Below are 20,222 nucleotides of genomic sequence, written 5' to 3' on the forward strand. Positions count from 1 at the left end.
TTGATCCCAGGACTCCGGGATCAGGACCTGAGCCAAAGGCTTAACCGACTGAGCCACACAGGCAGCCCTCAAGGTATATTCTTTAACATACTGATCCCAAGTTGTGTAGGAATGTTGGAAAGGATTATTTACTAAGCTACACTAAGCTACTCCTCTGACAGTTATAAGGTCATATCATCAAATTAAAAGCTATGAGAAATCTTCTAAGCCTTTCAGAATTTGTCCTATTCAAGGTTCTCAAACTTTTTGGCTGCTGAACCCTTCTATATCCTTTTTTAACAATCCCAGTGACCTATTATACTAAACTCTCTTTGGAGAAACACGCCTGGATCCACTTTCATATTGTATGGGATACTTCTCATTGCAAATGGCAGACTACCGTATGCACAAAATTTTTTTGAAAAGGGTATTTTAAAGTCTGGTGTAATGAGAACTTCAGGGATAGAACTGGGTTGACTGAAGCATAGCTGGGTCTAGAACGTGGTTTCTCTAAATCTCTTAGCCCTGCTTGCTTTTAGTAATTGCTTCTTTGGAAAACTTATGGGTGTGGGAGCAGAACTGGCCACTGCGTCCCCACGTCTTCATTCTGCCTGCCTAGCAACTCGGGAAGGAGAGAGGCTCCCTCACTAGGTCCAACCAAAGAGACCGATTCTGGTTGGCTGGCTTGGGACCTGTGTTCACCGTAGGACTAGGTACCCTGGCCAGGACACTGAGACTGATGGGCGCCCCCGGTCATGTGCCCAGCCCCAGAGCCACGTGAACCCTGAGGACTCTGGATCACACCCAAAACAACCAATTTGTGATACCAGATTTGGATACTGGGTGGGCAAAACCAGCAGATGGCCATGGTACCTTTCTCAAGCCTGCGGGGCCTGAGTGTTTTGCTCAGTGAAGAGCCTGTGTGTAGGTTGGAGCAGTTGGAGATGGGGATCAGAGGATGCTGTTTTCTTATTAATTGCTTGTATGTGTCATGAACCCTTCTTGCTTCTGTGGAACAGTGCTGTCAGTACAGGGGCATAGAGTGATGATAGCTTTTAACACCGAAGCTTAGAAAACATCAAAAGCTACTCTCAGCACATGATTATTTCAGTTTGAGGTTCAAGGTTTGACCCATAGTCTCAGTTTGCAGCTTGAACTCAGGATTGGTGAAATACCTGTCCCAGCTCATGACCAGGGCAGCAACTGAGCTCTCCTTAGGATTAGGGTGGGTTTAAAGGGCATGGGCAAAGCTTAACTGAAGTGAACTCAGGTTGCAGGGTTTACAAGAGATGCAGCAGTGTTTAAAAAAAAAAAAAATGTTGGTGAAACAGACATAGTGACTTTCACCCCACTGGGGGCTAGAGCTGTTCGGGACTGAGTCACACCTGACCAGGTGGGGGATGAGAGTACTGCAGGCATAAAAAGGTCTCTCTGGTTTCAAAGAACTTTCTGGAATCGGCTCTGCTCCCATCAAGCCATCACAAAAGGGACACCAACCATGAGCAGGAAATGGGGGATGTAAGGGCCAAAGCAGTCGACAAAAATGAGATCACATACTTCAGGCTGTCACTCTTCAGAACCAGGAGTTCTAGATCTTGCTGTGCGCTCAGTTGGCTACTGGGAACAAAGCAGGGCACCTGACATGGCCTGGACAATAGGGCACTCAGCATTTAGGACTTCAGAGCCCACAGGACTTACAAGAGCCTATTGACTTCAGGATAAGCCCAGGGAACCAGCTGGCCTACTGGCTGCTAAGCTGCTGCGGGCCTAAAAGGAAGTTGCTTCCAGCTACAAGGATCCAGAGCTGCCCGTGACCCTCCTGTCCCAGGTTTGAAGCATCCACCTGCTGTTCTGGTGTATGGCATAGGGCAGGACGAAGATGCTGAAGGGTAGCAAGGCACAATGCTGAAGAAGAGGGGCACGGGCTGTCTTGGACAAGGTCAGAGTGAAGGGCAAAGTCTGGAATTCTGGGCTGTGCTCCCTAAGGTGTGAATGCTAAGGGGGCAGGCTTTTAGTTCTTCTATTTGTGGGTCAGTTAAATTGTGCTGCATCCCACCCGTTCTAGAACATCATCTCTAATACCAGCTTGTCCCTGGTCAAGGACAGTTCTCACAGTGGGAAATGGAAGTAGGAACAGGTGACTTTGGGCACCCACAGCCCTACCTCCAGGACAAACAGTGACGCACAGCTGACAAAGAAAGATCAGTGGCTTACTGTATACAGAAGACATTTTAATACACCAAGGCACATTTACATCATATCAGCAGAAGCTTGTGTCTCCCACCCCGTGGCTGCGTGCTCACAACAGCGCAGATCACTGCAGTTTGGATTTTGAACATCAGTGTTTAACGTCAGTCAGACACACTGAGCTTGTAAGAAAGAGCAATCACAGGCAGACAGTAGGAAACAGGATGTTGTGTGGACAACGCAGGCACGACTGGCTACTGAAACAAACACGATGGGCTGCACGCCTTTTCGTTCGGCTGGTGAACGAAAGCCTTAGCATGACTGCATCATCAAAAGCAGCAACCCAGCTTCCTGACGGCTCTGTTAGCATCCGTATTTGCCCATCCAATCTAGAGAAGCTATGATGATCTACGGCCTCGTTGTTTCCGGTTAAAACTTTCCCATCACAAGAAGCTTCACTACGAATTAATGACCGTAATTCATTTAGCAGTGCTTTGTGCTGCTGGGCATTCAGTGCTGCCCTAGCAATGACCCCAGCCAAAACCAGCACGGCCCTCGAGATGTGTTTGCCATTAGCGGGGCATTCACTTCCATGGAGTTCGGGGCGTGGGCAGGCTTACAGGGCTCAGGTGCCCACCCAGCCACGAGGGGCCGCTGAATGCAAGGGGGTGGGTCTCTGCTGCAGGGTAAGAGTTATTATAACCTGGATGCTTCTGGTCTTGCTCCGAGTTTTCAGATGCTCCACGCAGGTAAGGGAGGAAGCAGTTAGAAGAAGATGGTACGAATACCAGACAAAGGGCTGCGATACTCAGCTTCTTTTCTAAAATTCTGAGCCCTGAGCCCTGGTTTTCACACATCTAATTGATGAGACATGTTCCAACTGGTTAGGATAGGAACTTTGGGCCCAAGTTACGGAATAAAACCAAAGAATCTGATACCAACATCTAGCAATCATGGTACAGATTTAGGCCTCCTTCTGGTTTTTGGAAAACTTCTTCTCCTAATGTTTAAAATGTGTGGTGGTGGGAGGTGCTTATAATCAGTTGTTCTGCACTCTAGATGCAATGCTTTTTCATTTCTAACTGGAAACACATGGTGGGTCTGTAACCTGATTAGGACTGAAAACCCATCTTACCACTCTGAGGCTGTGCTGTCTAGGTGTGTCCACGGTTCCTGAATGTCCACAGAGGTGCCTCGGGCACAGCAGGAACTCACCGGAAATAAAAACTAGGGGTTCACGCTACAGAGACGGTAGGGGGTTCCCATCCTGTTATACGTTGTACAGATGTGAAATGACACAGATGGCTGGCTCCCTTCCCCATGGAGAGCCTCCTGATCCCATTGTCCTGTGGCAAGTGTTTGCCGAAGTCTTTCCTCTGTGATGATACACGCAAGGTCACAGCAAGAGGAGACACCAGGTGACTGGAGAGAGACGTCCACAGCGCATCAGGACTTGAGTCAAAACGCATGAAAGCTGCCAGTTGCTAAACATGCTAGTGATCCCTGACACTCCTGGGGTTACCAACCTGGAACAGAAGCGGGTCACCTTCCCCTTGCTCTTTTCATATATAATCAGAAACAGAGTCAGGGCCAGTTCCTAGTTTATAGTGTTTGGAGAAAAGCAAAATAGCACGGGCAAATAATATGTAGGAAATGTAGAAAACCAGAATCAAACAGAAGGAAAGAGCTGGTTTTAATTCTTAACAAAAATATGGTTGCTCTTAAAGTAGAGAGGCACTGTTCACAGCTCTGCCAGAAATCCTGGGCCTGTTAACTCGGGGAGGAGAAAATCCTGGAGGCCAAGTTAAAATCCAGCATTGGCTTCCTACCCGTGTTTAATTGCCCGAGTGCTGCTTCCTTCCTTGGATGTCTGGTGTGGCAGGTGTGGGATCTGTTACTTCGGCCTGTTTTCTCTGTCTGGTCTTCCCTGTTGCCTGCTCTCTGCCATCTTGGCAAGGCCCTTCCTGTCTGTAAGGACAAGGCTCAGGTGATCTGAGCGGCATCCCTAAGTTCTGTTATTCCAGTCTATAAAAGCATATATAATCGGTTCCACATTTTGGTTCATCTGATACCGGCCAAAAATGAGACCAAAAATAAAAGACAAAAATCAAAGCCCCAAATGATGATTTGTTTCATTGCTCACTGCACCGGGCTTCGCCTAGAAAAGATACCAACCATGGTTTGGGTAATTTAAGGGAGTTTCCAAGTGTAAATTTTACTCTCTTCCAAATTCACCTCCCATTCTACTCAGACTATAACCCCTGTACAAGTAAGGGAGAACTTGACTACTACGAGGGGGACATGGTCTCAATGTGACAGTATTATTTTCCGATCCTCTCCAGACACGGGTCTCTGATAAGAGGACAATTCGCTCTCAAGGAACGTAGTTACTAGAAGAAGGTGAGCAGTATGCTAATAACTGCTTCACAGCTGAAAAGCCCTGATGTGAAACATTTGCCCATTTCCATGGTGTAAATATTGCCGGTATTTACTGATCATCACCAGTTTCGGCTGCCCAGCTTTACGTCACTGTCCAAGGGCCATGGGAACGACGTGCTCCCCGGGCTCTTGCTGGCTGACCCGAGCTGACAGGGTGCGCTGACCAGAACGCCACTGGAAGCCCTCAGAAATCTGCATTACTTCCAATCCACTCCCATTCATTGCTTCCTGATTGAATTCCTTCTCCCTCTTCAATCAGATTGGGGCATCCTGACCTCTTTCTGAAATTCTCTAGCTCTGAAGAGCCTCACGCAGTCATCCCCCACCCATCAGTGTCCATCTGTGCATTTGTCACAGTGTAGTTAGGATGAGTGGAAAAATAAATCTACATCTAAATATTCCTTTGAAAATAAAGAGAAAGGCTGTGTGGAATAACAGAATGGGAACAGTAGAAAGGGAGAACAGAGCTCCGCTAGTATAACCCTCTCATCGTGGATGAATGACCCGAAGCAGACACCAGGGGGAAGTGACTTGCTCAAGGACACATAGTTAATTCGTGGTGAAACAAGATCCCAGAGACCCGGGACTGTCGGCCTCTGTCATGCTGCCTCCTCCAAGGCGTTCATACACATTTTCTAGGGTGTATGAGGTGTGGAGAGCTGAGAACTACAGTCAGCAATTCCTGGCACGGGTGGGCAGGAAGTTCCTGCCCTGAGGTGGCAGGAAAGGTCCCAAGCAGAAGATGTGGAGGATTTCACTCCTTATTCTGGTCATTCTCCTCTTGTGGGTCTTTGGTTTGTTCCAAGGCTAGATTAGCCGGTCTTTTATTTAAGTCCCGTTTTACTCTTAAAGGAAAAAAAGAAAACAACAACAACAACCAGGGCTTATTGTTGAAAAGAAAAAGAAATGATTTAAACTTTGAAATGACAGAATTAAGCCCCACAATTAGAAAGTGGCACGAGCCAAGGAAACCATTTTAAACATGTCACTGATTTTAACTGTTTTAGAGCCATTCCTCTGTCCTTCCCTGAAACAGAAACTTGATGCTGAGCTAATTTACCTATTGCAATTTTTGAAATCTCATACGGGGTGTGTGTGTGGGGGAAGGCTTCTGAATTTTCCAATTTTTCTATTATGGATAGGTATCATTTTTGATGTGAGACAAAATTAAAAAATGTTAAAAAAAATCTGTTAAGGCTCTGTTCCTCCATCATCTGCTGGGCTGCTGTTGAACCAGGGCTTACTTACTTTTCTCTGTTGAAAATGATGAACTCCTTCCGGACAGACTCCAGATGCTCTTGAAGAAGGCACATCTTCTGGGGGAACAGGTGGGAGTGGAGGGGGAGAGAGATGCAGTTAGCGGACCAGTGGGGATCCTCAAACAACCTCCTGTCTGTTCACTGGCTCAGATCTCAGAAGCGCCAGTGTATCTTCCAAATGGACACTATCTGAAAATGTGTGGCAGAAGACCCAAATAGAGGAATAGGGGAGCAAATAAGGAAAAAACTGCCAGAGGACAAACATGTCCGCTGTGCTCCCCACAGCAAGGAAGATGTGGGTTATGGTTTATGAGCTTGATGCATTTCAGCCTCTCAGCCCATGAAGAGACAACGGCTTCGAGGTGGGTGGAGATGCGGGTTCATTGAGCCGGTTACCTACTCACCAGTCATCTCCTGGCCCTCCTGTGAAAGGTTGAGAGGTTCTACTTGGATTTAATGAACAGCCTGGAAACACTGAGTTCTGGGGGAATGTTCCCCTCAACAACTGTACTGGGGTTGAGTAACTATACCTCAGGCACAGTGAGCAAAATATTTGTGACTTTCTCACAGACATGCAAAACATTTGCTTTGACTTTGTGCTATCCAGCTTTCAACATCTCTTGATGACTTCTCCATCATAATGAGAAAATTTAACCTCAAAATGGTGATAATCATCAGGCCCAGGACAGTGTCAGACCCAGATCAAACGTTTTACATGTCTGCAATAAAATACTTCCAAATGACTTCTGATGAAAAAAATATTCCCTGAGGAAAAAATATTTATTTATTCATTCATTTTTTTAAAATCTAGGAATTAGGAAATAGTAAGTCTTCAAGTACTAGAGAATTTTCTTTCCTGTGTGAATGTTTAGGTGATAGAAGAGGCAAATGGAAAGGAGAAGACATTTCAGAGGAGTGGGGAGGGGAGCAAGACGAAGGAGAAAAAGAAGACTCTGCTACACTTACTCTTGTTCTCAAAATGGGGTATTTGTAACCTTGAGGGTTTCTAGTATCAGTCATGGGAGACATGAAACTATGGGGTAAATACAATCTGATAGAGCTTCTTGGCAGCAGTTTTACCCCAAGAGTTTTATTTAAAAAACATATATTTATATAAATAAAAGTATATGGCTTATAAATAGTGTTCCTAGAAACATCTTTATTAGAACTGTTATTTTTCCCCTAGTTTTATTGAGATATAATTGGTACACAGCCCTGTATAAGTTTTTTTTTTTTAAAGATTTATTTATTTATTTGAAAGAGAGAGAATGAGAGAGAGAGCACATGAGAGGGGGGAGTGCCAGAGGGAGAAGCAGGCTCCCCCCTGAGCAAGGAGCCCGATGCGGGACTCGATCCCGAGACTCCAGGATCATGTGAGCCGGAGGCAGTCGCTTAACCAACTGAGCCACCCTGGCGCCCCAGCCCTGTATAAGTTTAAGGTATACAGCATAAGGACTTGTGAAATAATCACCACAAGTTCAGTTAACCTCTACTGTCCTATAGATTAAAAAAGAAGAAAAAAATGGTTTTTCTTTTTGATGAGAACTCGTAGGATTTACTGTCTTAACACCTTTCTCTAGACCGTAAAGCAATGTTAGCTGCAGCCATCCTGTTGCACTTGACATGCCTGGTGCTTATTTGTCTTATAACTGAAAGTTTGTGCCTTTTGACCTCCTTCATCCAGTTACCCAAACCCCACCCCCCTGCCTCTGGTTACCCAAAATATGATCTCTTTTTCTATGAGTTCATTGGTTGGTTTGATTCCACATATAATTGAGATCGTATAGTATTTGTCATTCTGTCTGACTTATTTCACTTAGCAGGACACCCTCCAGATTTATCTGGGTTGTAGCAAATGGCCAGATTTCCTTCTTTTTTAAAGGATGAATTAATATTCGTGTGTGTGTGTGTGTGTGTGCGCATACCACAACTTTATCCATCCACCCATTGATGTTTCCATGTCTTGGCTATTGGAAATAATGCTGCGGTAAACATAGGAGTGCAGATAGCTCTTCAACACAGTATTTGTGTTTCCTTTCGATAAATCCTCAGAAGTGGAATTGCTGGATCATAGGGTAGTTCTAGTTTTAAATTTTTGAGGAACCTCCAAACTGTTTTCCATAGTGGCTGCGCCAATTTACATTTCCACCAACAGCGTTTAAGGGTTCCCTTTTCTCCACATCCTGGACAAAATGTGGTATTTCTTGTCTTTTTGATGATGGCTATTCTATGAAGTGTGTATGGTTTCGATTTGCATTTCCCTGATGTTTAGTAATGTTGAGCACCTTTTTGTGTACCTGTTGGCCTTCACGTATCTTCTTTGGAAAAAACGTCTATTCAGGTCCTTTACCCATTTTTCAACTGGATTATTTGGTGTTTTTTGCTGTTGTTGTTGTTTTTTGTTTTTTGCTTTTGAGTTGTATGAGTTTTATATGTTTTTGTATAATAACACCTTATCAGATATATGATTTGCAAATATTTTTTTGCATTTCATTAGTTGTCTTTTTATTGGTGCAGTCCTACTTGTTTATTTTGTTCCTGGTGCTTTAGGTATTATATCCAAAAAATCACTACCACGGCCATTGTCAAGGAGCTTTGTTCCTACCTTTTCTTCTAGGAGTTTTATGGTTTCTGGTGTACATTTAAGTCTTTAATCCATTTTGAGTTAATTTTGGGGAGTTCATTTTTGTAAGATCTAGGAGTCTAGCTTCATTTTTTTACATGTGAATGTCCAATTTTCCCAGCACCATTTATTGAAGAGACTGTCTTTTCTCCATTGAGTATTCTTGGCTCCCATGTCAAATATTACTTGATGGTATTTGTATGGGTTTATTTCTGGGCCCTTGATTCTATTCCATTGGTCTACGTTCCTCTGTGAGTACCATACTGTTTTAATTACTATAGCTTTGTAGTATAGCTTGAAACAAGGATGTATTCCTGCTTTGTTCTTCTTTCTCAGGATTGTTTTGCCTATTTGGGGTCTGTGGTGGTGCCATATAGATACTACGATTTTTTTATTCTACTTCTGTAAAAACCCCATTGGAATTTTGATAGGGATTGCACTGAATCTATAGATGGCTTTGGGTACTACAGACATTTTAACAATATTAATTTTTCCATCCATGAATACGGGATTCCTTTTCATTTATATGTGTTGTCTTTAATTTCTTTCATCAATGTCTTGTGGTTTTCAGTATATTTTTCACCTCCTTGGTTGAATTCATTTCTAAGTATTTTATTGTTTTTTGATGCTATTGTAAATGGGATTGATTTTTTTCAGGTAATTCATTGTCAGTATATAGAAATGCTACTATATGGTAATTTTGTATCCTGCAGTTTTACTGAATTCATTGATTAGATCTAACAGTTTCTTGGTGAAGTCTTTATGATTTTCTATATATAAAATCATGTCATCTTCAAATAGGCAATTTTACTTCTTCCTTTCCAATTTTGATGTCTTTTATATCTTTTCATTGCTTGATTGCTCTGGCTAGGAGTTCAGTGCTATGTTGAATAGGAGTGATGAGAGTGGGGACCCATGTCTTGTTCCTGAGCTTAGAAGAAAAGCTTTCAATATTTCATCACTGAGTATGATGTTAGCTGTGGGCTTTTATATATGGCTTATTAAGTTGAGGTATGTTCCTTCTATACCTCATTTGTTAGGAGTTTTTATCATGAACAGACACTGAATTTTGTCAAATGCTTTTTCTGTGTCTCTTGAGATGATATGATTTTTCTCTTTCAATTCTATCAGTGTGATATATCACATTTATGTTGAACCATTTATGTGTCCCAGGGGTATCTCCCATTTGACCATGGTAAATGTTTCTTTTAATTTACTGCTGAATTTGGTTTGCTAGGATTTTATTGAGAATTTTTGCATCTGTATTCATCGGGGATGTTGACCTGAAGTTTCCTTTTCTTTTCATGTCTTTTTCTGGCTTTGGTGTCAGGGTAATGCTAACCTCATAAAATGAGTTTGGGGATGTCTCTTCCTCTTCGATTTTTGGAAGAGTTTGAGAAGGATTCGTGTTTATTCTTCTTTAAATGTTTGGTAAAATTCACCAGTGAAACTATCTGTCCCGGGCTTTTCTTCGTTGGGAGATTTTTGATTACTGATTCAAATTCCTTACTAGTAATTGGTCTCTTCAGGTCTTTAATTTCTTCCTGATTCAGAGTTGGTAGGTTGTATGTTACTAAGAAATTTCTTAGTAAAAAAAAAGCCCATTTTTTTCTAGGTTGTCCAGTTTGTTGTGTATATAGTTGTTTATAGTGGTTTCTTATGCTCCTTAGCATTTCTGTGCTGTCTCCTACAGAGAGGAGTTGTAATGTCTCCTCTTTCATTTGTATTTTATTGATTTGGGTCCTCTCTCTTTTTTCCTTGGTTAGTTGAACTATACTCAAAGGAAAAAAAAAACCCAACCTTTAGGTGTTTTTTTAACATTGAAGTATTACATAAAACATAAATACATAAGCATATATAATATACATTTTAAAGTATATAAAACATAAAGTATATAAAACATAAATATATAAACATATATAATACATTTTTACATACACAATATTTTATGTTTGTATATGTATATATGTTTATGTATAATATATATCATATATTAACAAAACATATATACATACATAAACTATTGTATTAAAATATATGTAAATTACATAATATGTTCATATGTTTGTTTATGTATATATGCTTATATAGAATATATATAAACAAAACATTTATATAAACATATAAAGATTTATATACATATATATGGACATATAAAATGTTACTTAAAATATAACATGAAAAAGATTTAAAATATTAACATTTAAAAATATTTTTAACCTTAAAAATCAAGATTAAAATCAACTAAAATGTAGGAATCCATGTGAATTTTTTTTTCTATCACCTAATTCTGTTTTACTTAAAGATATAAAATAGACACTGAGAGAAGAGTTTGTGATCGGGCACTGTAGACCCCACGAGTTCCCCTCCGCACCCCCCCACCCTGGTCCTTGAAGCATTCACATTCAACATGTTCTCTTTCCTCTGCTTTAGGTGAAAAAGTTTAAGAAGTTCAGTGACATGGATAAGTCAACAGCAGTAGCCAGAAAGAGAAGATGAGGGAAAGGAGGGGGAGGCAAACAGAATGGAGGGATGAATGGGTCTTATGTGAATGAGAAGGAAAAGGTTGGTTAGAACTCTTCGAACCCGCTTCTCAGGGATGAGCAGAGCAGACAGCTGGTGTGCATGGAGGTGGCATCAGAAATATCTGAAGGATTTGGAGCAGGTGGAAATCTCAGGAGGTAGTAAAAGAGGACTTTAAGTTATTCTTTTTGGTTCTATACTTCAAAGTTGTTGATGAGCAGAGAAGGATGAAGGGAGAATATTCTGGAAGCAAAGAAGTAGAGGCATCTGACATAAATAGGAACAAAGTAGGAACATGGGAAAAGAAGAAGTTAGGAATCAGGATGTAGAATGGAAGAGTACAACATAATAGCTAATCATTTTGCCGGACACGTTACATGTACTAATTAACTCAGAACAAGTCTATGAAATGGGTACCGATATCAACTCCATTTTATAAATGAGAAAACAGGAGGAAAGGGAAAATTGTAGTGCTTTTACTTTATTTAATCCTATCCTGGGTTCTGCAGCAGTGGATCTCAAGCTTAGCTGCATATACAGAATCACCCGAAGAACGTTTTCAAGTACTGATGCCCAGGCTACACTCCCAGATTCAACTGTAACTGATCTTGGGTGGGACCCAGACACCAGTATACTAAAAAAGTTTTCCCAAATGGGTTAAGTGTGATGCTAAGGTTGAGAAGCACTGAAGCAGCAGGGACCTAGAGGAGAAGTCCAAGGGGTCATATGATAAGATTTCAGCATTATATAAATCCACAGCTTAACACAGTTAATGGTTAATGTGCCTTACTAACATTGTCTTACTTCCTCCTCAGATCGATTGTAAGAGGTAGGTCCTATTCCTATTCCTATTTTTTTTTTTATATCTGAAGGAATCAATCCTTACAAAGGATACATGGGTTAATGTTTAAACCATTACATTTAAAAGAATCACATAGCTATTTGGTAAGTAGCCACTACGCACACTGCCTCATCTAGTCACAATAGGAAGAAGGGATGACAGCTCTTAACTGGAGAGAGGGGACATGTGCTCTCTCACAGATTTTCAAGTCTATAGAAGATCAATTTGCCACCATGCTAGTTGCATTAGCATTGACTGTTCAACACGTAGAAGCCATCGTTGCAGATAGATGCACACCCACATTCTGTCTTTTAACAAGATAATTCTACCCCTTTCTTATCCTTATTATAAGTTTAGAGCATTTCAAGCCTGACTCTTTCTGCTCCATACTCACTAACGCAATTCCATGTCATAGTCTAGAAGCACACAGAACCTGCTAACGGTGGGTGAAAGAAGTCTACGTGATTACAAGATGAAAAGAAGAGGATGTTCCCTCTCCCTTACAGCGACAGGATAAGAGATCTTCGTCATGAAAACAAAACAAAAACAAAACAACACACACACAAAAACAGATTCTCGCAGATATTTCTAAGAAAGTCTCTTGTAAGACTTTTGGACTTCAGAGGTTGTTAATAAGCCCTGTGAAAATAAGTTCTACCCTCTAGTGTGTCTATGATGCCGAGTGGATCACTTCCTTAATAACCTGTGGGCCTGGTGATAGTAGTCACATTTATATCCCTTTCTCCTAAGATGTAAATATCTACATAGATTATCTTTACAAGTTGAGAAGGCATCTGAGGCATGACTCCCCTTACCTCTTTTCCCACATGAGAAAGTTAAAAAACAAAAACAAAGCAACTCTACTAGAGTTACACATATTTATGTAAGTATATGCATAAATAAATATTTATAGAACTATATATATGTGTATACGTCAAATAATATATATATTATTATATAAACATAAAATAAATATATACAATAAGATATATATAAAATATTACAATAGGTTTTATTTTCCCATGCACAAAACTGGCATTGTAGGGCTTTTCCCCTTAATAAAGCTTTTTAGGATATATATATATGCCCATAGGATAAATATATCTTGCAAATTCTCTCTCTCTCTCACCCTAGCATTTCTTGAAACAATTTTTTTTTAAGAGAGAGAAAGAGAGAGCAGGGGTGGGAGGGGTAGAGGGAAAGGGAGAGAGAGAATCTCAATCAGGCTCCACACCCAGCGTGGAGCCTGACGTCGTGAGGCTCGATCTCACAACTCTGAGATCATGACCTGAGCCGAAATCAAGAGTTGGATACTTAATCGACTGAGACACCCAGGAGCCCCTCTTAAAACAATTTAACCAAAACAAAGAGACCAGATAAAACACAGGTTAAAAGGTTTGCAGGATATTTAAAGTACATCTTTAAATGAAAATGATGGCTGTATTAATACAATTAATTGGGCTAAAAATTATGTTTAAAATTTCCATTTTAATGAATTGCCAAATAAGAAAGCAGATGGAATGTAGAGAAGGAGAAGATAAGCCAATGGGTTTGTCGTGCATGTTTTTTCCCAGCCAGGAAGCAGGCTTTAAAGACTGAGGGAGTAGGGGCGCCTGGGTGGCTCAGTTGTTAAGCATCTGTCTTCGGCTCAGGTCATGATCTCAGGATCCTGGGATCGAGCCCCACATCAGGCTCCCTGCTCCCTGCTCAGAGGGAAAGGCTGCTTCTCCCTCTCTCTCCCTCTCCCACTCCCCCTGCTTGTGTTCCCTCTCTCACTGTCTCTCTCTCTCTGTCAAATAAATAAATGATAAAAAAAAAAAAGATTGAGGGAGTAGTAAGAGACCATGCATTATCACTAAAATCATCACAGTTGGATTGCTGACCTCTTTTCCAGGTCAGATCTGGTTCCAGATCTGGTTCCTCTAGGTTGAATAGAGGTAGCCACACAGAAAACAAAGGATAAGGGCATTTCAGGACTGGTATATCCTGAGAGTATAGAAATGCCTTCATTATTTCAAAACAAATGAAATGGCAGATGGTTGCCAACAGTAGGAAATACCTGTGCTGTGTTCAAGAGGCCTGGACCAGAAGAGGAACCAGATCAAATGTTTGCTCTTCTGGAAAGCCTGTCTTGACCCTCACTCAGGACCAATGAGTAATTCCCAGAGCACTTTGTACCTCTAAGGGCAGCAATGACTAGAAAGTCAGAGACATTTCCTGACACAGCAGGCACTTTATAATCATGTATTGAATGAATGAATGAATGAATGAATGAATGAACGAACATGGTAATACTGTAATGAGCTGCTAAGATTGATCCTCACATTTTTTTTATTAACAATGTATCATTTGTTTCAGGGGTACAGGTCTGTGATTCATCAGTCTTACACAATTCACAGCGCTCAACATAGCACATACCCTCCCCAGTGTCCATCACCCAGCCATCTCATCCCTCCACCCCCCTCCACTCCAGCAACCCTGTTTGTTTCCTGAGATTAAGAGTCTCTTATGGTTTGTCTCCCCCTCTGGTTTCATCTTGTTTCATTTTTCCCTCCCTTCCCCTATGATCCTCTGTCTTGTTTCTCAAATTCCTCGTATCAGTGAGATCATATGATACTCATATTTTAAAAACCTTGATGTTTTCAAAGAGTAGATAGAGTGCTATTTTGAGATTCACGATCTTTCTGATTCTTCTTTGGGAGAATACTAACCTTTACTGTGAAGCAAAATAATTTTTATTTTTAAACTTAGGGTACCAGATTAGAAGGAACTAGAATAGAATATTAGAATGGGCAGCTCCAAGCTCCCATCAACAGAAACAAAAAACAAGCAGAAACTGTCAGAGCTAACTTTGTCAGAATTCTGGAAAGCAATCAAAGGTTTTCTTTAACAACCAAGGAAACACTAAATCAAGAAAAAATGCAACTTAAAAAATGCTCCTGGTGTTCAAGGAAACCTCTGTCAAAATATTAGCTAAACACAATCTAACATAACAGGAACTTCAGGGATGACACATGACAAGGAATACGGTGTTTGCAAAAGTAGTTTGTAAAAGTTACTTTATAAAGGACAAGTACTGCCTTCAACAATCAAAAAAGAGCAAACCCTACAAAAGGAGAGAATCTGATTTCTGGAGGTACTTTATTATAATACTCAAATGTCAGGTTTTCAACAATAAAATCACAAGGCCCATTCAAAGGAACAGAAATTATCCCTGAGGATGCCCAAACATTGGATTTACTAAACAGAGACTTTATTTTTTTTAAGATTTATTTCTATACTTGAGAGAGAGAGCAGCATGAGCAGGAGGGGCAGAGGGAGAGGGAGAGAGAATCTCCAGCAGACTCCGCCCAACACAGGGCTTGATCTCACAACCCCAAGATCATGACCTGAGCTGAAACCAAGAGTTGGACGCTTAACTGACTGAGCCACCCAGGCACCCCCAAATAGAGACTTCAAAACAACTATCTTAAATATGCTCAAAAAGGTAAAGAAACCATGGAAGGAAACCATATGTTAGGGTACAAAACAGTCTCAATACGTTTTAAAAGATTAAAATCATACAAATTATCTTCTCTGACCACAAAAAAATGAAGCTAGAAATCAACAATAGAAGAAAACCGGAAAATTCACAAATATGTGGAAATTAAACAACACATTCTTAAATAGCCATTGTGTCAAAATAATCACAACAAGAGTTAGAAAAAACTTCAAGATAAATAAACAGAAATACCCACAATACTAAGACTTAGGGGATGCAGTGAAAGGCAGTAATCAGAGGGGATTTAATAGCTGTAAATGTCTACCTTAGAAAAGAAGAAATATCCCAAATCAATAACCTAACTTCATACCTTGATGAATTAGAAAAAGAAAAGCAGGCTAAACCCAAAGCTAGCAGAAGGAAGGAAATAATAAAGATGAGAGCAGAGACAAATGAAATAGAGAATAGAAGAACAACAAACATAATCACTGGTTCTTTGAAAAGATGAACAAGACTGACAAATGTTTAGCCATACATAAAGAAAAAAAGAGAAAAGATGCAAATAACTAAAATCATAAATGAAAGTGGGAACACATGACTTCCAACCTTACCTTACAGAAATAAAACGAGGGTGAACAACTGTACATCAACAAATAACATGTAGATGAAATGGACAAATTTCTAGAAAAACAAATTACGCTGTACATCAACAAATAACATGTAGATGAAATGGACAAATTTCTAGAAAAACAAATTACGCTGTACATCAACAAATAACATCTAGATGAAATGGACAAATTTCTAGAAAAACACAAATTACTACAAAAACTTTAGAAGAAATATAAAATCTCAACAGACCTATAACAAATAAAGAGTAATCTACAAGTAAAAATCTGTAATAAGAAACTTTCCAACAAAGAAAAGTCCAGGACCAGATGACTTTAGCAGTGAATTCTACCAAACGTTTAAAGAAGAAATAATACCAATCTTTCTCAAACTCGTCTGGAAAAAAAAAAAAAAAAAGACGAGGAGGGAACATTTTCTAACTCGTTCTATGAGCCCAGCTTTACCCCAATACCAAAACAGCTAAAGACATCAAAAGAGAAGAAAAGTACCAATTTTCATTATGAATATAGATGAAAGAATCTTCAACAATGTTCTAGCAAACCAAGTCCAACAGTATATTAAAAGATTATACATAATGAGCAAGTAGGATTTATCCCAGGAGTGTGAGAATGGTTCACCATAAGAAAACCAGCCAAAATAACACATTGCATTAATAGAAGTAAGAAAAGAAAAATGTGCAAGATTATCTCATTTGACCCAGAAAAAGGCATTTGACAAAATTCAAGACCCTTCATGATGAAAACACTAAAAAAACCTAGGAATAGAAGAATACTTCTTCAACAAGATAAAGGGCTTTTACAAAAAAACACAGCTAACACAATACTCAATGGTAAAAGGTACTTACCCCTAAGAGCAAAAAAAAAAAGGCAAAGATGCCTGCTTTTGCCATTGCTATTCAACAATCTACTGGAATTTCTAGCCAGAGCAATCAGGGAAAGAAAAGAATTAAAGGCGTCCAAACTGTAAAGAAGAGTAAAACTATCCTTATTTGCAGATGACATGGTCTCATAGATAGAAAATCCCACGGAATCCACAAGGAAGCTGTAGGGCTAAGAAATGAGCTCAGCAAAGTTGCAGCATACAGAATCAACAAAGAAAAATTGGTTGTGTTTCTATACACCAGGAATTAACAATCCAAGAAGGAAATTAACGATTCCATTTCCATAGTATCCAAAAGAATAAAATACTTAAGAATAAGTTTAACCAAGGAGGCGAAAAATTTGTACTCGCAAAAGCTGCAGAACATTGCTGAAAGAAATTAAGGAAAAGACAAATGGGGTTTGGGGTAACAAAAAATTTTGGAACTAAAGAGTGGTGGTGGCTGTACAGCAACATGAACGTACTTCATGCCACTGAATTGTACACTTAAAAATGGTTAAAATGGGAAATTTCATGTTACATGTATTTTACCTCAATAAAATTTTAAAAACAAAAGAAAAGATCAAGCAGTTGTACACTTCCCTGAGTAGAGATGGAAGGACCTGTTTTTATCATGGGCAAAGCCACTTCTTGGTAAAGGATTCTGACGTCGATATGAGGCCCAGAAGAAAGGGGAAGCAGCGTCCCTCGTTTGGGTGGTCTTCGAAAATGCTAGGGTCTGTCCTGTGGGTAAGTGGCTTGTCACCTTTCACATCAGGAGGGAGGCTTCCTGGGGCTGGGCGTTGGGGAAGAACTAGGACAAGAGGGACCCCAGGAAGATGTCCAGTGGGGCAACATGACCTTGTAACTCTAAGAAGAGCGATGCCCAATTTTCACTGTCCAGTTGCAAAATTTCCTTTCCTTCCAGTATACTGAACCTCTTGTTTATTGAGCCTATACTGTATGAAGGCACTATTGGGGTACCATGAAGACACTGGTGGGTACGACCTGGGCTTCCCCCACAAGGAGCCTTCATTTTAGTGGGATAGAAAAGGAAACACAAATAAACACATAATATTTGTAAATTATATTAATGTCACAAAGGAATTAAAAATTGGGGCTGAGAAAGAGTGCGGTAGCTGAGACCTTGTGTTCGGCAAATGGCGTTTAGGGTATAAAGGACAATAGGAAACCCCCTATGTCAAGATCTGAGAGTAGAATATTGAAGGAAAAGGGAAGAGCGAAGGTCCTAGGGAAGGACGAAACCTGTAGTTAGTGAGGGTCAGATACATATAAGGTCGTGTAGTTGGAGGGTCTTGAGCGAGGGCAAGAATGATCAAGTACAAGGGCGGCTGGGGAAGGGAGATGGACCAGGTAGAGCGTGGTAGGCACGGTGAGAAGTTATTCACAAACTGCTGTCATCATTGAAACTTTAGAATACTTATAATAAGGAGGATCTCTCAGGCTTGGCTACATTTGGGGGCTGTCCGTGGAAGAGCCTGCACGGGCAAGTTCTATAGGTGCACAGCAGGGAGCAAGCCTGGAGAAGCCAGCTGGTTACGATGCCAAGAACAGATCATTAGGAGAAAGGTGGTTGAAGTGAGAAGCAATAGGCACGATGGGTTTGTGCCACGGCAAAGCGTCCCTTGGAAGGCTGCAGAAAATACTTGAGGATGGGCAGCAGGCCCGAAGCCCGTTCTATGAACAACAGCATGTGGACTTGGATAAATTGACTGTGAAAGTATATAGTGTCCCTGGAGGACTAGAGACATGAAGGACATTGAGGATATTTATTTGTTTGCAGAGCTACCAATTGGAGTGTCTTCCAGGAAATTGTAAGATTTGAAATGAGAGCTTGAAGAGGGCAATAACTGAATGAAGTTCATGGCAGAGCCAGAGTCCCCCGTGAAATGTTCCTGCTCTGTTAGGAACCCCAGCGCTGCCCAGGCCTGCCATTTCAGAAGCCTGGGTGTTCAGTGACTCTGTGCCTTCACAAAACAGCAACGTGGGTTGCTAAGCAGCCCTCCCACCAGAAGCTCTCGAACCAAGGGCGTCAGGAAGAGTCCCGTGACCCTGGGTCTGGTGGGCACCTGCTTACCTGGGAGGAATCACATTTCCTCCTCTCTTTCTCCTTCTTTGCCAGACGTTTCTTTTTCTTGTGAAGAGGTTTGGACTCCAGAATCATTTCTTCGAGTTCGAAGGTGGGGTCGCAATTCAGCCTGCCTTTCTGCAAGAAAGACCAGTTGGCTCAGTCCTTTGATTCTGGGTCATTCTACAAATACGCCAGACCTAATACCAGGAATAGCACCTAGTTTTGACAGAGCTGTTCAAGAATAAGCAGCTGCGATTCCTACTCTGTTTTACATAATTTATGGCCGGCATTGTTTTTCATACTCTCGATTTTATATTTTGTTTGTTTTCTAAACTCCCCACGAGCCCTCAGTGAGTGAGAAAGGAAATCAAACTCCAGTTGTTCTTCTAAAGTTTGAACTTGTGAATTATGTTTCTCAAAGTGTGTTGTGACGATTATATATGTAGATCCCAATCACCTGAGTTGTTGGCCCAGCTGCCCAGTTCCCCGGCCAGACCTCCAGAGTCAGTGATTCTGAACAGAGGCTGAGGAAACTACATTTTTAACAAGCTTCCCAGATGATTCGGATGGATGGTAAAGTCAGAGACTCATACATAGAGCCTCTCCTGAGGCAGGGTGGATGGCTAATGGCTGTGGTGTGTGCATAGGAGGAAGAGTGGACGCAACAGGAGGTGTGTGTGGATCTCCACAGTGTCATGCATCCATCAGCCAAGGTACATGCTGCCCCTACAGGACTCTGCAACACGGCCAGGTAAGACCTACACCTACCTTCTTGTTGATCCATAAGAGAGCAACTCCCCAACAGAATTCCACCACACTGCCTACTCATGTCTCCTACTGTGCTCTTTCACCCAACCCACCCACCAGTGCGGCTCCCTCTGTTTGCACAGGACGGATCACACCCCACAAGCCCTCGGAATGCGCCTTCCTTGGGCTGAACCACAGAAAACTATGAACTGACTCAATTGTACCCTTTAGGAGTTCATTATTCTGCCCGTCTATCTGATACTGAATGTGTAGACTCAGACTGGCAGAGGGAAGCTAGAGGCCTCCCTTGGGTCCCTTGGCCGAAGCTTCTGGACTCCAGCTTTTACCAGCGGTCTGCAGGAGGCCACAGATGTCCCCTAGCCAGGTATTCACCCAGCGGGAATGATTTCCCTTTGGCTGTTTAGTCCTTATGAATGTAGCTCTGTGGCAGTGAACCACTAAAGGAAGAGGGGTGAGTGGTAAAAAAAAAAACCCCAATATTTTCAATGCTGTGACTCACAGAACTCTTGGAAACAGGTTTCTACATCTTTGAAATCTGAGAAAAC

The 20,222-nt window shown here is 41.1% G+C and overlaps 1 protein-coding gene across 1 annotated transcript in view; it reads right to left on the reverse strand.

The window, feature by feature from the left end:
• Positions 1-2,083: 2,083 nt before the first annotated feature.
• STK32A (serine/threonine kinase 32A) overlaps positions 2,084-20,222 on the reverse strand; it is a 125,327-nt gene continuing 107,188 nt past the window's right edge. Inside the window, exons 11-13 of the mRNA XM_032404427.1 lie at positions 18,916-19,044; positions 5,854-5,918; positions 2,084-5,450 (exon numbers count right to left, since the gene is read on the reverse strand). Of these exons, the coding sequence (XP_032260318.1) occupies positions 5,360-5,450; positions 5,854-5,918; positions 18,916-19,044 (285 nt within the window). The 3' untranslated portion in view covers positions 2,084-5,359. The remainder of the gene's footprint in view (positions 5,451-5,853; positions 5,919-18,915; positions 19,045-20,222) is intronic.

The sequence above is a fragment of the Phoca vitulina genome, unplaced genomic scaffold (assembly GCF_004348235.1).
Source record: "Phoca vitulina isolate PV1807 unplaced genomic scaffold, GSC_HSeal_1.0 scaffold6, whole genome shotgun sequence".
Lineage (NCBI taxonomy): Eukaryota > Metazoa > Chordata > Mammalia > Carnivora > Phocidae > Phoca > Phoca vitulina.